Raw genomic sequence first — 16093 nt, 5'->3', positions numbered from 1 at the left:
CGGAGCGAAGGAGCGACTGGCGCGCCTTGTTGGACGGCCATAACCGTTTAGACGGTTAAGCGCCAATTAAGTAAGTAAGTAAGTAATTACATTAAGAGTAGTGATGTGGAAGTACAAAATACGAAAGTTTTCAAAAAAATGTTCAATAAACTCTTCCTAAAACTTGTATAGCCATAAGTCGAACAAAAATGGATTCTGTTTGCTTTGATGGAGTTTTACCGCCAATAAAATAGACGTCAAAGCTAGATTTTCCGATTCCCTGAGAGAGCATCGAAAAAAGAAAATTTTACTTTGTCTTCTCATTTCTTAGCCGTAAAGTTGCATCGAAAAACAGATAAGTATAAATTTCGCAAAAAAAAACATAAAAAAATACATTAAAAATGGATTAGCCTGGACGAAGTTAAGTTAGAACGTTGTTTTTACGACAGTGACTATTTCATAGCTTATTACGGCCGACGACATTTGCATTTGCATAAGTATTTTATTTCCGCTGGGTATGCATGTACGGTTTCCCCTAACTTAGACGTCCCTACTTTGTAAAAGCAAATTTTATCACTGTTTTATGCAATATTTTCACTATGGCAAAAGAAAAAAGAAATTTTTTCATTTTTTCTTTGGCCCACCCTAGTATATGTACATGCATATACAAGTTTTGTTATTCATAGTATGACAAAAAAGCTGTTTATATTACTTACTTCTTCTTGACAAAATATTCAATTGCACACAAATGTAAATAAAGTGCCGTTTTCTTCTCTTGCAAAGTCGGTTCTCCACAAAGACGTGTTTGCCCTGCATTATCCAACAAATAAAACACTTTGGCCATTTAACGGTGACAAAATTTACTATTTTTTTATTGTTTTCATATTTTTTTTGTTGTTTCCTTGTTTGTTTCATATACAAAATAAAAACACTTACAAGCTAATGATGCGTTATAACATTTTTTGTTGTTTTTTGCTGTTATTGTTGTTGTTGTTTAAACAAACAAACAAAAAATTCAAAACTATTTACAAAAAAATAAAAAAATTAAAATAATAAAATCAACAAAACACACCCACCAAAAATGCGGAAAATGGAATGTGTTGTCTCTTTGGTGGGTATGTTGCAACAGTGGGGGGTCCTAAAGGATAGTTTTGTGAAAATACTTTGGAGATAGTCGGGGGGGTATGGGCGATAAAAGAGCAAGAGCGCGTGAAGAATGAAAAACGAAATATCACTGACGGCCCACATAACCAAACACCATCAGGCACCAATTGCACCGCTGCCGACGTCTATACAGATTACAATAACAACGACAAGTGCGCTTTCCCTTGTTAGTGGTGCAGTGCTTCTTCGGTTTGGCGCTGGTTGAATGGTTTGTTTTCAATGTTTTGGTGTTGCAATGGAATTTCAAAAAGTTCCCTACAAATTGTTCTTGTTATTGCTGCGTGCTCCGCACAAGGTCGCCCTCGCGAACATTTTATTGTTTTTTGTTGCGTTTGTTGTTGACTGCGGCTGTTGGACTTTGCTAAATGACGGCAGCTTGTGGGTGGGGTTGGCGCTTTGCTGTTGTTGGGTGTTTGCGGGTCACAGCGCGAAATCGAAATTAGAATTTTTTTGTAGAATTTTTTACCTTCTACACGTCTATTTTTATTCAAACCATGTGGCTAAACATTCAAACAACAACAACAAGAACATCAATGCGCGCGCAACAAATTTGGTGCCAACGGTGCGTAGTTGATTTTTGTTTTTGTTGTTGTTGTTGGTAATGTCGCTCCTTCCGTGATTGTTTAATTATCCATTGAGTGACGTTTTTGTTGTTGTTGCTGTTTCTGGCATTTTTTTGTTCATTAATGTGTGTTAACTCGAAGACGCTTTCACTTAATATTACATATTATTCTTCTTCTTCTTCATGGTAATCAATATCTAAAATTGCCCTCATAATTTTCATTCATTCATTATACTTCGACAATTAAATGCATCTTCGTTTTCACATTTTTTTTTTTGCATAACTTTCCACAACAAATTCATCTCATTCAATTATTTGGCAGCGTTTTGTTTGTTCGATTGATTGATTGTTTCCTTAATTCGTGCATTGGTTGAGGATCGTAAATGTTCTCTTTGAAATCAACTTCTTGATCACAGACACAAAACGTTTTACGTTCCACTGATTTTAGAAAGGCGCACCATAACTGCCACTAGGTCTCGACGGAGTGCCATATGAGCCAGATGGTGCACTCGGATAGCCACCAAAACCACCGCCAGCTTGCGTGCTCTGTTGAGCAAACTGCGCTACTTGAATGGCTTGACGCACACCCTCCAAATCGATGCCGACCACACGGCCGCCGCCACCACCACCGAAACCGGGCGCACCATATGACGTAGATGGTGGACCGTATGAACCGGATGGTGAGCTTGGATAGCCACCACCACCGCCGCCGCCGAAACCACCACCACCACCACCGCCAGATTTGCTCTCTTCATTCAACAGAATTTGACGTACTTGTTCCAATAGCTGAGGATCGACATTTTGTCCTTCGGATGTTTGGAAGCCACCGCTAACAGCTTGATAGCCACCGCCACCACCACCAAGTGAACCGCCTCCGAATGAGCCACCGCCACCAAAGCCACCGCCAAAGGATCCACCGCCACCGCCGCCGCCTCTGGGGTAATTATAACCTGATGGTGGCTCCGCAACGACCAGTGCTGCCAATGCAAACACCAAGAACTGTAAGATGAAGAAAAACAAAACGCAAAATTAATCCATTTGCAGAAAATCGTCTTGGTAGTTAGTAGATGGTTTGTTGAAATATCCTTTGATTTATGTGTCAAAACTTTCACCATTTTTTCACTTCCTGTTTGTTACTTACCACGGAGAAGGAGTTCATAGTTGTGAGTTTTGTGTGGGGGAGAGAAGTAAAACTTAAATTAAAAAATTAAATTTAGTTGTTTGCTTGTAGGGAACCAACGACTGAATGCCTTGCCATTGCCCAGTACAGCCTCTTTATACTCAATCCACACACAGAGTATGGAAAATGTACACAGCCACACTCGCACACACACATATTATTTTTGACATACGAGCTAACGAAGACCAATTGTAAATTTTGTGTTGTTTTTGTGGTAATGTGACTGCGCGCATGCGTTGGAGTCAAGCAACCAGGTGAGCGCAGTTACATCAAACAACAAAACGAACAACGAAGACGTTGCAGCCAACGTCCATCAGAGAAACCCACAAAACATTCATTTAATTGCCAAAAAACCGAAATCAAGCCAAATGCGTTGCCTCGATCTGCAAACGTTTTTCGTAGCATTTTTTTTTTTTTGAGTTTGCTATGATCGTGTTGGTCGCTTCTTCTTTGCCAAAAGCAAAAGTGTTGTACAACAACAATGTTGGCAACTCGTTCATTCATTAAGGCGATGATAATATTTATGAGAATTATCTTGGGCACCTTTGTCGAAGTCACATTTGGTTTTGCTTGGCAGTTCGCTATAAGTTATGTACACAAATGCTTTTTTGTTGTTGTGATTGCAGACCTCGCACAAACTTTTGCCCAGAGGCAGTACATACTGTCAACAATTTTAGTCATCTGGTCACTTCTGTATTAGCAGGCAAGATTTGTGCTTGCAACATTTCGATTTTTTTTCTTGGGTTTTTTTATCCGTATTTCACATATTTATGTATGTAGATGATAATCATCATCATATTTAATGATTTGCAAGTTTTGATCAGTTATTTGTTTTTAATTTTAGCCAAAGTGAGCCTAGATAGTGAAAATATTTTCACATTCCATTTCCGCTAGGGAAGCAGTCTCTGACAGTCGCGCAGCGATGCTCAATCCTGACTCTTACGTTCTATATGGCGGACTCTGGGTAACGTGGATAACGTGGCACCAACGTGCATTGGAATCTATAACTATCCACCCAGTCAGTCAGCGCGAACAAGCATTGCTTGGATCGGAGACAGTGCCCAATAGATCAATTGAAGTCACGGATTGAAAACCTTGGCTTTTCAACTGTACAACCAGTAGGGTGTAGGAAAACTTAAAAGAAGCATGACGGGGATTAGAAGAGAAGCTCGTCCTAAAATCTCTTCGAACTTCACGCTTTATATTTATATTTATTACAGTTAAGTTAGTTGCGGCTATTATCGCATGTAGGACTGGAGAACGGATAATAATAATCGGTCAAGCACAAGAGGTACATTCCGGGCAAGCCAAGAAAGCAACAAAAAAACGTAAGCTCAAAAAGTGAAGGACTGCAACCTTTTTGATAAGAACTATGACGAGGTCGTTGAAGAATTCCGGTTCAAACTTCGGTTTGAAGATATTGAGACCGTCATTCGTTCCGTCAGGGAAACAAAATCGGGAAGTGTACTTATTGAAAATGTACGCTGCGTTGATTAATCGGCTTCAATAGAAGCGATAGGAAGCGCTAATGTAGAAACAGGAGAATGCGGATAGTGGTGCTAGGCATGGAATGCCTGGAAGCCGCCGATGAAGTTGCGGAGTCTGTTCGGAACTGATGGCGAGGAAATGGTGGAACAGGTCCGCGTCTCAATGTTCCCCACAAACCAGCGCGAACAGAAGATAGCAGTGGTTAAATTAGACAAAGATGTTGGCTTCCTTTTATAAGCGAAGTGCAAGATCAGTATCGGCTGACTGCAATGTACGCTTAGACAGAAAGTATACAGGCAGCGTGTTGCCGGAAACGGCTACGTAGAGGTAGCTGTAGAGCACACCTCACTAGAGAGCTGCTACCTGTCCCCGAATGTTCCGATCGATTCAAGGATTTAAAGATAAGCTAGAGCTACTTGATGCCGCTGATGGAATGAGTTGAAGGGTAATCGGTTGGCAGATATCCAAAATTATCGGTGGATCCGAAACTATTAATAACATTATTTCCGAGTCCGGAAAATCACTCTTGTACACTCTTGTACTTTCTGGACGATCCAAAAAAACTAACTCCCTAAGTCTTTAATCATACCTGTCATGATCCTGATATGCAGCTCAGAGTCACGATCGATGTCGGTAAAAAGATGTGGTGGACCTTGCAATCATCAAAAGTAAGATTCATGGTTTTTCTCGTTAGGCAAATGTAGTTGTAGGCTCAAAGGCCTCGCTGAATAGTTCATGTTATGCGAATAAATTACAACCACCATGACTTGACAATGACAGCAGAGTTTGGCAAAAGATGAAGGAGTTGAAGAAAACAGCTGGAGACAAATTTTATCCCCATTTGTACGATTATAAAGCGTCAGTTGCCGCAAAGTGGGAACGACTGGTCGTACTTGCTATGCAAAGGGAAAAATAGCCTAGGCCGTTAATTGTCAATTATTATTATGACGATGTTGCTATACCGTTAAACAGTCTGCTAGTTTAGCAGCATTTGCCAATATCCTGGCTAGTTTTAAGGTATGCTCTGTTACAACAATACACCAAAAAAAAATGTATGCTATCCCAACTGCTATGGTGTGACCATTACTCGACCTCTTTGCTTAGTTGTAACATTCCCTTCTGCAAAATAACATCACATAAATAATTATATGATTTTCCAGGAAAACCCAATCGGTCGTGCATGTAACAGCAAAAGCCTACCAAACAACCCAACCAGTGAGCCCAACAACTAATAGAAGATTGCTAGCAAATGCCTTGAAGTAGACAAATCGACGGTAAGTAGCGAACGATGAGGATGATGATGAAAATAGCGAAGCTAGCGAAACTGGTCGAAGAGATGATGTTGGTGACGGGGAGCGAGACGCCGGCAGTAAGACAGACAGTTACAATGCAACAGACCGTAATGTGATTGTACTACTTCTCACTTCAATTATCAGCTCAAAGTACCAAATGACTCGAAATGGTAAATAAAAATTACATAAGAATTGTGCGACGTACAGGAAATAAGCAACTGATATGTACTTTGAAGCTGTGCGAGATCATGAGATGTGCGATGAGCGATTGCTATGGGACACAGATTTGGTAGCGCTTTGGTGGTAAGATAAAAAGAGCAACCGAAACAACACAAATCACCTGCAGCAAAAAAACGAAAACCGTTGTAACAACACCAGATCATCAAACATAACATTTGGTTGCAACAGCAGCCGGCAACGGACGAGGAGTCGACAATAGAAAATGCATTTGTGACTTGAATTTTTAATCGACCGCGTGACGCCACTGCAGTTTAATGATGACTTAAGTGTTTCCTATGCGCCAATACATTGTCATCTGGTTGCAGAAACGACTCACTCGTACGTACCTATTGCCAACGACAGCCTCTGTTGCCGGCAAAACGTACACTTTTGTTGTATTCTTTTTACGTTTGTAAAAGTTGTTGGGCCACTTGAAAACAATGAACAGCTGAGATAGTCAGTCAGGTGGTGCTGGGTGGTGATTATGCAGGCGATCGCAACGAATGGTTGATTGTTGACATAAGCTGTATTCCCGGTTTGTACACGAAGATGACAGCAACGCTGGTAGCTGTACATTTTTGCATTTAACTGAAAAGGAAAATAGTAAATAAAGCTACATTTTACATTTAGATAACTGTTTATTTGCGCTAGAAAATATGGGTTTGCGAAAACACAAAAAATTTCCTAAAGTCATAAACGCCGCGAAACGCACCGAAACGTATGGGGACTGCGGTCTTCTGTGCTAACCGTCATACATTGTTGCTAATTGGTGGTAAACTAATTTTGTATTGTTTTGTAATTTAATGCACTCATTTTTTATTTGAAAATTGTTATGCTGTGGACGTGTCATAATTTCCGTGTTTACATAGCAGAATGATCTCATAATAGCCTCCATTCGAGAGTTGTGAATTATGACAACACGCACCTCAAATTAAACGGAGAAATACTCTTGCCGATGAGAGCTACTTGAACTGAGTAGTCAATCGAAAAGTAAAGTACTTTTTCGACACACAAAAAACACGCACCATAAGTCTCGCATCATACCTGTCCTGATGCATGGCTCGTAATCATGGACGTTGTTGAGAGATGATGGGAAGGCCCTTGAATTGTTCGAGGGAAAAGATCTCCGAAAGATTTATGGTCCTGTCCGGTATCTGGCAGTTAGTATCAAGGGAGGTATAATGACAATCTGCATGAGCTCTTCGTAGCTATGAAGATAGTACAACGAATAAAAACGCAAAGGCTGTGCTGGCTTTGTCATGTCATGCGAACGGACGAAGACTCTCCGGCCCACAAAATTTCAATATTATAATGATCTAATAACAAACAAATTTTTCTAAGCGGGGTCGCTCCTCGGCAGTGTTTGGCAAAGCGCTCCGGGTGTATTTCTGCCATGAAAATCTCTCAGTGAAAACTCATCTGCCTTGCAGATGCCGTTGGGAGTCGGAATAAAACATGTAGGTCCCGTACGGCCAATTTGTAGGGAAAAATCAAGAGGAGCACGACGCAAATTGGAAGAGAAGCTCGGACTTAGATCTCTTCGGAGGTTATCGCGCATTACATTTATTTATTTTTTTTTTTAATAACATTTCTCCTTTATGGTTGTAAAAAGTTGAAAGAGTTTGTCCGTCTAGATCATTTCTCACTTATGCGAGGCGAGGTTCGTCGAAACACCTCATAAGTGTGTTCCAGATCCCAACTGACATTGGATTTCTCTGTAAATACAGAAATGAGCAAGTGCCTTGAGCTTGGCAAAAGGAGAAGCGATTTGCCTTAATCGAAATAACTCGACCTCTTCAGTGGCTTTTCCCGCTACCTTATCAGCCAAAAAAAATGTGAGAATCACAAGTGCAGTTGTTAAATGTACCCACATAGTAGTGCCGCACGAATAACTGAAGGAACACTAAAGGCTTAAGAAACAAACTTGTTTTGAATTCAAGTATACATTAGAAAATTGTCATATGCAAGTACATACTGAAATGGTAATATTTTTTGGTGAGCGAAAATAAGCTTAGTTTAATAATAAACCCAACGGATTAATACCCACCAAAGCCTGCCCAGCCGACAGGAAGGGCGCTTCCGCATGACGCACGAATTTTGTTTTTGTCGAGGCGGATGTTTCTTAAAATCTAAACTGCTCAGCTACAGAATAAAAATCATCAGCTGAGTATACATAACAGTTGGAAATTATACATATAGTAGATCGTTAAATAAGTTAACGCTTCTAGCATATAAATATTTAAAAAAAAATTATTTTTATTTTGTTACGAGTTAAGATATTGTAACGAATTTCGGGAAACTCCGCTTATTCCAAATCTTCTGCTAACGTTCGAATGCTAAACTGTTGAATAAATAACTCCAATATTCAATAATAAAAAAATGGTCTTTATTAGACTACTTTGAAAGTACTTCACAATAACACTTGACTTCACAACCAATAGCGTGCTTAAATAAAACTGATTACGGACTACTCAGCTTCTGCTGCTTTTATACTCTCTGCCCAAATGTCTAGACGTTTCTTCTTCTAGAATCCTCTGCCTGGTCACCAGCCATACGCTCGTGCATTTGTAGTCTGTAACCATATTCGTATGTATATGTGAGCGAAGTTGTAGCTGATGATGACATGCGATTGAGTGAGTATCTCTCTGCTGCTTGTATATATGTGTGTACATGATGATTAATTTGTTGACGTACATGTACATGTGTGACTTGCTTCAATGTTATTTTCTGTTGTTGCGTGATTATTTACTTAGTAAACACTTAGAGATGGTAATATTCGTCACACTGCCCTCCACCCTCGTTTTATAACCTTGTATGGGCCTTCCCAATTACACTGCAATTTCGGGGACAAAACTTTTTTTCGTTGTGGGTTGTATAGCAGCACCAAATCTCCTTCCCGAAAACCTTTCGAATTAATCGCTTTATCATATCTGGCTTTCATCTTATCACTCATAATCTTGGTTCGTTGTCTTACAAGATCATGTATTTCCCTCAGCTCTTCCTCCAAGAAACCAGTGAATTTCTTGGCATTTCTCTCCGCATCGGCATTTGTCCCAAACTCCAAGTCAGCTGGCAGTCGAAGTTCATTGCCAAAAATTACTTTTGCGGGAGTTTGGCCCGTTGTCTCATGCACTGCCGATCGGTAAGCCATCAAGAATAATGGTATGCGTGTATCCCACTCTTTATGGAGCTTGTCCACTACTTTCATTAAGTGCTCCTCCAATGTTCTATTGAATCGTTCCACCATACCATCGGACTGAGGATGCAATGCAGTTGTCTGTGTTTTTCGAATACCCAATGTTTCACACATTTCTTGGAGCACAGCTGATTCAAAATTTGTCCCTTGGTCAGAATGTTACTCCATTAGTACACCATACCTTGCAACCCAATTGTTTTTGAATACTTCTGCTACTGTTTCCGCTCCTTGATTTGGGATTGGGTATACCTCTTGCCATTTGCTGAAATAATCCATAACCACCAGTTCATATTTGTTTCCGCAGTTGCTAGTAGGAAATGGACCTGCGACATCCATAGCGATCCTTTCAAATGGAGCACCTGACTTATATTGCTTCATCTGGCCATGACTTCGGGTTTTGGGCCCTTTCGCTCTGCTGTAAACCTCGCAGTTCGCAATCCACTCAGTGACCGACTGACGGCAACCAACCCAATAGAATCTCTGCTTAATCTTCTCGAGCGTCTTCGTGATTCCTAGATGACCTCCACTTGGACCATTATGTAGCTCGTTGAGAACGTCAGGAATCCTTTTCCTGGGAACAACTATCAGGTTCCTCTTACATTGACCATCTTAACTCTCCCTTACTAGAGACAAGCAACCGGATATCAACTCTAAACTGTTCCACTGTGCCCAATATGAGTTCACAATGGGACTCTCTGCTGACAGTTCCTCTCTATTTGGTATTTCGTTTCGTTCGAGCCCTTGAATAACATGTGACAGATCTTCTAGCTGACACTTCCTTAGTTGTTCCTTGTCCCATTCATCCGTACACTTTATAGTCATTAGCCGGACATATATAATGTCTTCTTTAGCCTCGGCCTTTTAACAGTGCTTACATTCCAAACTACATGGTTTTTGTAACATTGCATCAGCATTTCCATGGGTACTACCTTTTCGGTGCTCAATGGAAAAGTCATAGTTTTGTAGTCGCTCGATCCACCGTGCCAATTGTCCTTCTGGATTACGGAACTGCAATTCCCAGCCACATCACTGTAACCTGGGACTCTTATTACCATTGCGGTGCTCTTGGCCTGAAGAACTTTAATCGCTGCTTAAATGTCGGAGTAAATCGCAAGGGACGTCTTAGATAGTAGCCATGGAGCCCTTGAGCGGTTAATGCGCCTTACAATTGCGGAGCGATGTCGCATGAGTCCAGGCAGCGTTAGTAACCGTAAGGTCTTTTAAACCCCCCCAAATAGGATGTTTCACGTGGCGTCCTAAGGGCGAGCACATTTGTATGTACGGTGGAAAAATTAACTAGACTTCGATCGCTAACACTTGATTTTGGTGTTTTTGTTGTTGTAACAATAAATAGTCTTCCCGAAGGATTTGGGGAGTATCATCGATGTTGGTGGTCCTTGCCGGATATAAGTCCAGTACGTTCCAGTAACAACACCATAAAAATACAAGTCCGATCATCTCGGAAACGATTAAATATGACCATATTGAACCTTCTAGGTCATTCCGCCCCACCCCCTGGTTCCATGAGAAGTTTGCGTTGCCAGAACCTCGCCCGCCAAATATATATATGATACATTCATATTCGTAACAGGAACCGCCTCGTGTAGGTGAGGTTGGCAGTTGGGTTGTGGAAGCTCTGAATTGAGCTTATCAACCCCTTGAATTCCGTTACCACTTGTTAAATCTATTCTTGAAACACAGTTAAAAGTGGTTCACCCAACTGGATGAACTAGAGGCATTCCATCCTAAAATATTTAGAACATCTAAGCAATTTATTCGCGAAGAAGTGCCTGTCCAGACATTCCATACCTGTCCTGTTGAGAGCAGGGTATATGCAAGTTCTTAACGTTTTCCATCTCCTCTTCATCGTACGCAAGTCACTCGGATGGTGTGAATCAAATAATTCTCATTTATTTGAGTTCCAGTGCCGTCTGCAACTTGCTTTCAGGAGCCAGTATTAGAATGGAGAACTTGTTTTCTATCCATTCTCAAGTGTGTGTACCATAACCTAGTTGACGTAGGTTATAAACTCCAGAATACCGACATGGCCAAATCAGACGTCACTCAAAGGCAGCTTTCAGTATAACTGCAGTACAACTAGCTGTAATTTACCATACAGGCCTATCCGGAGGAAGTTCAGCATAACTGCAAGTGCCAACCACCAAGTCGTAAGATGGGTCTTAAAGTCAGTTCATTTAAAGGCTATAGCTTTTCTTGTTCCCGACGTGGTTATGGCTTTCCCAGTTCTTACTATCCCCGATAACGTCAAAGAGTTAAACCTATGTTGAAAGTATTTGCAGGATCAAAATTTGAGCCTTTTTAACATTACCAGTCCTTTACCCGGCTGGAGCATAGCGTAGTATAGATAAGTCTCCGCTTGCTTGACGAAATACAAAAGTGGCGAACATAGCTTCGAATTAAGTAGAGAGTCGATGAGAGATGAGAGTCGGCTGACTAAAACATGTTGCTCTACGCTCCCACTTTGTCCAAAAAGACACCAGCCCTGAAGTAATTGAAGGCAACCCCAAAACCTTAGCCGATACCGTTAAAGTTATTTTAACTTTGAAAAATTTCAACAGTTACAGCTTCAATTTGATTTTTGGAAAAGTAAAACAATATATTACTTTCGTTACTCTAAACAAGTTGCGTGAAAGAGATTTCCCAAGCGCGCTTCATAAGGGTCCATACTGCAATGCTATCTTATATGCTAGTCATAAATTACAAACGTAGTAACAGTAGACCTATGACTTTCACTGAATGCATCGTCAGAGAATCTGGCTAACTAAAAGATGTTTCTCAGTTGGCGCAATGTCAAACTTCCCTGGAAGGGACAGACTGCAACCATTCTCCAAATGGCAGCAACCTCCGGTGTAGGAAACCAGTAGTTATGGTATACCGCGAGTGCCTGACTTAATATGTCTCTATTCTGCGAAGACCTCAACTAGTCCGGTTCAGTCGAGACATCAATTCCTGATAAAATATCGCTACTTCTCCCTCGATGTTAAATAAGTGCTCAATGCCCCAAATGATGAGTAAACTTTTGCGCTTTGTTTGGATGGCTAAAACGACTTAAACGTTTAGACGTCAATTAAAAAGATGTATGTCCCAAAACCTCGACGTCAATCCCCTGGGATTAGATATCTTTCTAACAACGACAATCGGCTGTAACTAAACATGCCATTCAAGTCGGAGCGCCTGCAAATTGAACTGAAATAAAAAACTCGTAAAAAGAAGTCCAGATATATGGTAAAAAAAATGGGAGCCAGCCATAAATAGAAACGTGACGTAGTAACAACGAGAGCAGAGAAACGAAACATCGGCAGGTTTCTTCCGGCTGAGCATATGGTGCGTACCCTAAATTTAAGTCGCCTATCAAAATAGGCATGCGTTAGTGGTTGGTTGCTCTTCTGTCCGCCCGGCGATCCCGGGTTCAGGGAGCGTTCTAGGTTTCATTTAATTAAATAAATTGAAATATTAATCTACTGTTCAATGAGCTTGCTTGTACTTGAATCATTTTGTTAGTTCAATAAGCCTCTTGATGTCATTTATGGAGCAATGTGATACCTCTCTTAGATTGGACAGCCCGAAAATGCCCAGAGTTCAGTACCTGATATCCGCAGATTGCTCCGTACGATAGGATTGGCCTAATGACTGCTGTGTCAAGTCACATAATAAGTTTTGGTCTTAGTTTTGGGCAGTTTCTGCTAACTTTCTCTTAAACGAGTAACATGCGATGAGCGCCTTCTCTACTCTTCTTTCAATATTGAATTTCCAGCTTACCTTGTTGTCTGTTTCGATACCAGGGTACTTAACCTTACTTGAGAGCGAGAGCTCTGTGCCGTAAAGTGAAGGCAAAGTAACAACGTCGTCCCCATATGTTTCTACCTTTACGCAATTCTTATAAAGCTCGAGTATTATATCGTTCAGTAGCATAACCCACAGTAGTGGAGAGAGAGAGAACAACACTGGGGTGTAATGTTCCCAGCTAGGGTATAATGTTTGTAGTGAAGCGTTTTTTTTCAGCATCAAGGAGCTCATGGAAGGCGGTTTCTATTGAACCGCCTTGTAAGTATGCTGCCATTTTGAAAGGTTTGGCCCTGTTATCGATGATCTAATATAGATGTCCAAAAGCCTCTCAAGAACCCTAAGCATAAAGAGTGTGACGCTGGGCATTTTCGTGGGTTCGTCTGTTCCCCTTGGGCAAAAAGATTACGGGTGTAACACCATACAAGCTAGGTGATTTAAATGAACATGTATGTATTCATGAGGTTGTTCAGGTAGTTCTCTGCCGAGTCCGTGCATACCCCGTCCTCTCTTCTTACGAAGTGAGCGTTGTAATGTTCCTTAGACAGCATTTTGCTCAGTTTCGCTTACATGTTCTAGGTACAGGAGAACACTGGAGTCAACTCAAAAAGTCTTATGTGCAATTTATGTATAACGCAACGTGACGCAACGAGTAATGTTTTCCCGTGTGAACCAAAATTCGTCTGATATAAGAGCATTCATTCACTTCAGCGAGTGACTGTTAATATATGTGCCTTCGAACACTCAATCAAACTACAATTTATTGTTGCAGATAGGAGGAGGAAATAGAAAGCGGACGCCCTGCTCTGGCCAAGACACGTTTGGAATATCTCTACATCATCATCAATTGATTAACATTACAAACCTCTGATGGACGAAGTTTTCCAGCGACTCATATCAGTGGTACTTCTATGGGCCATTCGTTTTGAGATTGAGTTTCTGCTTGAGGTAATCACCATATCTGAACCTAAAATACATATATTGCAAATAAGTGGGCAACCGACGTAAACTCGTAATTTTCACGAAAACCTCCCGAACCGTAGAAGTCTCGTAAACTTGTGTACATGGCCCATACAATGAAAAGAAGTAATACAAGTCACTGTTGTTGCTCCGTTTAGCATCTAAGTCGATGTTTTCATTGTGAGTCCAAGACCATCTGCTGTGATGCTACAATAAATTTGCAAACAATGCGTCAGTGGAGTATTTAAAAGTTTCACTCGTGCTGTCTAGATTTAAGTTGGGTTGAGTTCAGTTGGAGTATTGTGTCAACATGCCAAGCTTACCACAAAGCTAAGACTAACCAACGAAGTACATACTTAGATAGTAAGTTAATCATCCAGCTCTTTGAGCCGTTAAGCAAATGTGACGAGCCGAAAAAACATAAGCTATCAGAGCCAGCGGCATAAAGCCCTTTAATAAAAAAAACCTTCTCAATTGCTAACGGTGCCGCAGGAAATCGCATATTGATCATTGCAAGTTATCTCTGGTCTTATATACAGCACAAGACGAATAATTATAGTTAGCTAGTATGGGCAATAAAATAGTTGAGTGGTAGAGTAGCCAAAAAAATGACAAAAAAGAAGTTCGACAGCTGATATCAGACGCTTAACGTGGATTTCATTGTACTTATTTGTCAAAATTGTAACGAATTTTGTGAATTTCTGATGACTATGCGCCTTCTAACGTTCTAATCGCTGAACTGGCGAATAAATAACTCCAATATTCAGTATTGCAAAATGGTCTTTATTTAGACTACTTTGGGAGTAGTACTTCTCATTTTTACATCACTAATAGCGTGTTTAAATCAAACTGATTACTGATTCCTCAGCTTGCACTGCTTTTATACTCTCGCTTACCTCGTTCACCTATTTCTCATAAAGTCTAAAGTTTCATAAACATGCTTTCTAGAACAGTTGAATCTCATGTTTTTCTTCTAGCCACATGCATGTGTATGTGTGAGTAACAATTTCTGCTCTTAGCTGCCAGCTACGTATAAGTATGTACGTGAAATAATCTGTCTGCTTCAAACTGCTGGAAATGTGTACGGAATATTCTTCGTTGCCTTGTACATAAGTGTAGCTGCTTGCTTTAATATGTACATGTACATAAGTGTGGCTGTTTGCTGTTTTTGTTGTTGTGATTATTTACTTACAGCATAGTGATACTAATATTCGCCACAATATGATAAATACTTTCGCAAAACTTATATAAAAGAGTACCCCTCAATCGGAGCGAGAGCTCCAAATAACTTGTACTCGACAGTGGATAAAGTCAAAGAGCAAGTTATTAGGAAACTGCGCGTGATAAGTTTTATTAACTTCAAAGCTTTTGAAGCTATTTCATTCCTGTGAAACAGTGCACGGACTTTACCACTTTATTGGTAGATCTACCAACTTTTTAGTCCATCTTCATGCCTTTGGCCTTTAATTTTTTGCGCTATCTTGATACTGGCGAAGAGCTCATATAGCTCGTCACTATACCTCCCTTCACACTCGCTCACGGACAGGACGTCCATTTATCCGGAGAACTTTTCTCTCGACAACTCCAAGAGCCTTCCTCTATCTTTCGACACCGTCCATGGATCCGACAATTTCATTTCCATCAAGACCATACCTGTTCTGACCGGCTTGTAGAACATGAAGAAGAAATTTGTCGTGCCCTCAAGACCCATATTTTTACCTCTTTATCCACTGCAGGGAAAACAGCGCTTAGGGAGCGTTTATTAAGGTATTTGATATCAATATCATCAGAATACGTCAGCAGTTGTATTAAACGGTTGGTTAGGTTGAACTGATTAAACCGGTCCCTAGGGACATCACATACTTTGAATGAGTTCATAGTGTTAGCAGAAGTTTGTTCTAGGATCTAACTGAAAAACCCTTTCCAGCACCTATGTTATTTAGTAACTCCGCCCTATTGGCAATTACTGGAAACTTTCTAGAACCTATGTCACTTGTTGCTTCTAGATCTTATAGCTGTGCTACTCCTAGCTGGAGTGGCGAGCGCAGGACACGAGCACAGAACGTGCTGGACCGTTTACTCCTTCAACCGGAACTACATATGATATCACTTATGGGAACTAAATCAAAAGCATGTGTCGCCAGAAGGCAGTGTTCAGTCAGAATACCTATCACGAGCCTACAGTTCTCTCGTTTTAATAATAAGAGTTACATGGCTAGTCTAAGGTTGTAAGACCTGCACTCCTGCAC

At 40.7% G+C, this 16093-nt stretch overlaps 1 protein-coding gene across 1 annotated transcript; it reads right to left on the bottom strand.

The window, feature by feature from the left end:
- Positions 1-822: 822 nt before the first annotated feature.
- LOC137236716 (keratin, type I cytoskeletal 10) lies at positions 823-2962 on the bottom strand. Its single transcript, XM_067759660.1, has 2 exons — positions 2847-2962; positions 823-2704 (listed from the first exon to the last, which is right to left on the bottom strand). The coding sequence occupies exons 1-2, from the start codon at positions 2862-2864 to the stop codon at positions 2150-2152; spliced, it is 573 nt and encodes a 190-aa protein (XP_067615761.1). The 5' UTR covers positions 2865-2962; the 3' UTR covers positions 823-2149.
- Between the last annotated feature and the right edge of the window lie 13131 nt (positions 2963-16093).

This window comes from Eurosta solidaginis, chromosome 1, assembly GCF_040869045.1.
Source record: "Eurosta solidaginis isolate ZX-2024a chromosome 1, ASM4086904v1, whole genome shotgun sequence".
In the NCBI taxonomy this organism is placed as follows: domain Eukaryota; kingdom Metazoa; phylum Arthropoda; class Insecta; order Diptera; family Tephritidae; genus Eurosta; species Eurosta solidaginis.
This window is presented reverse-complemented; position numbering and strand designations above follow the sequence as displayed.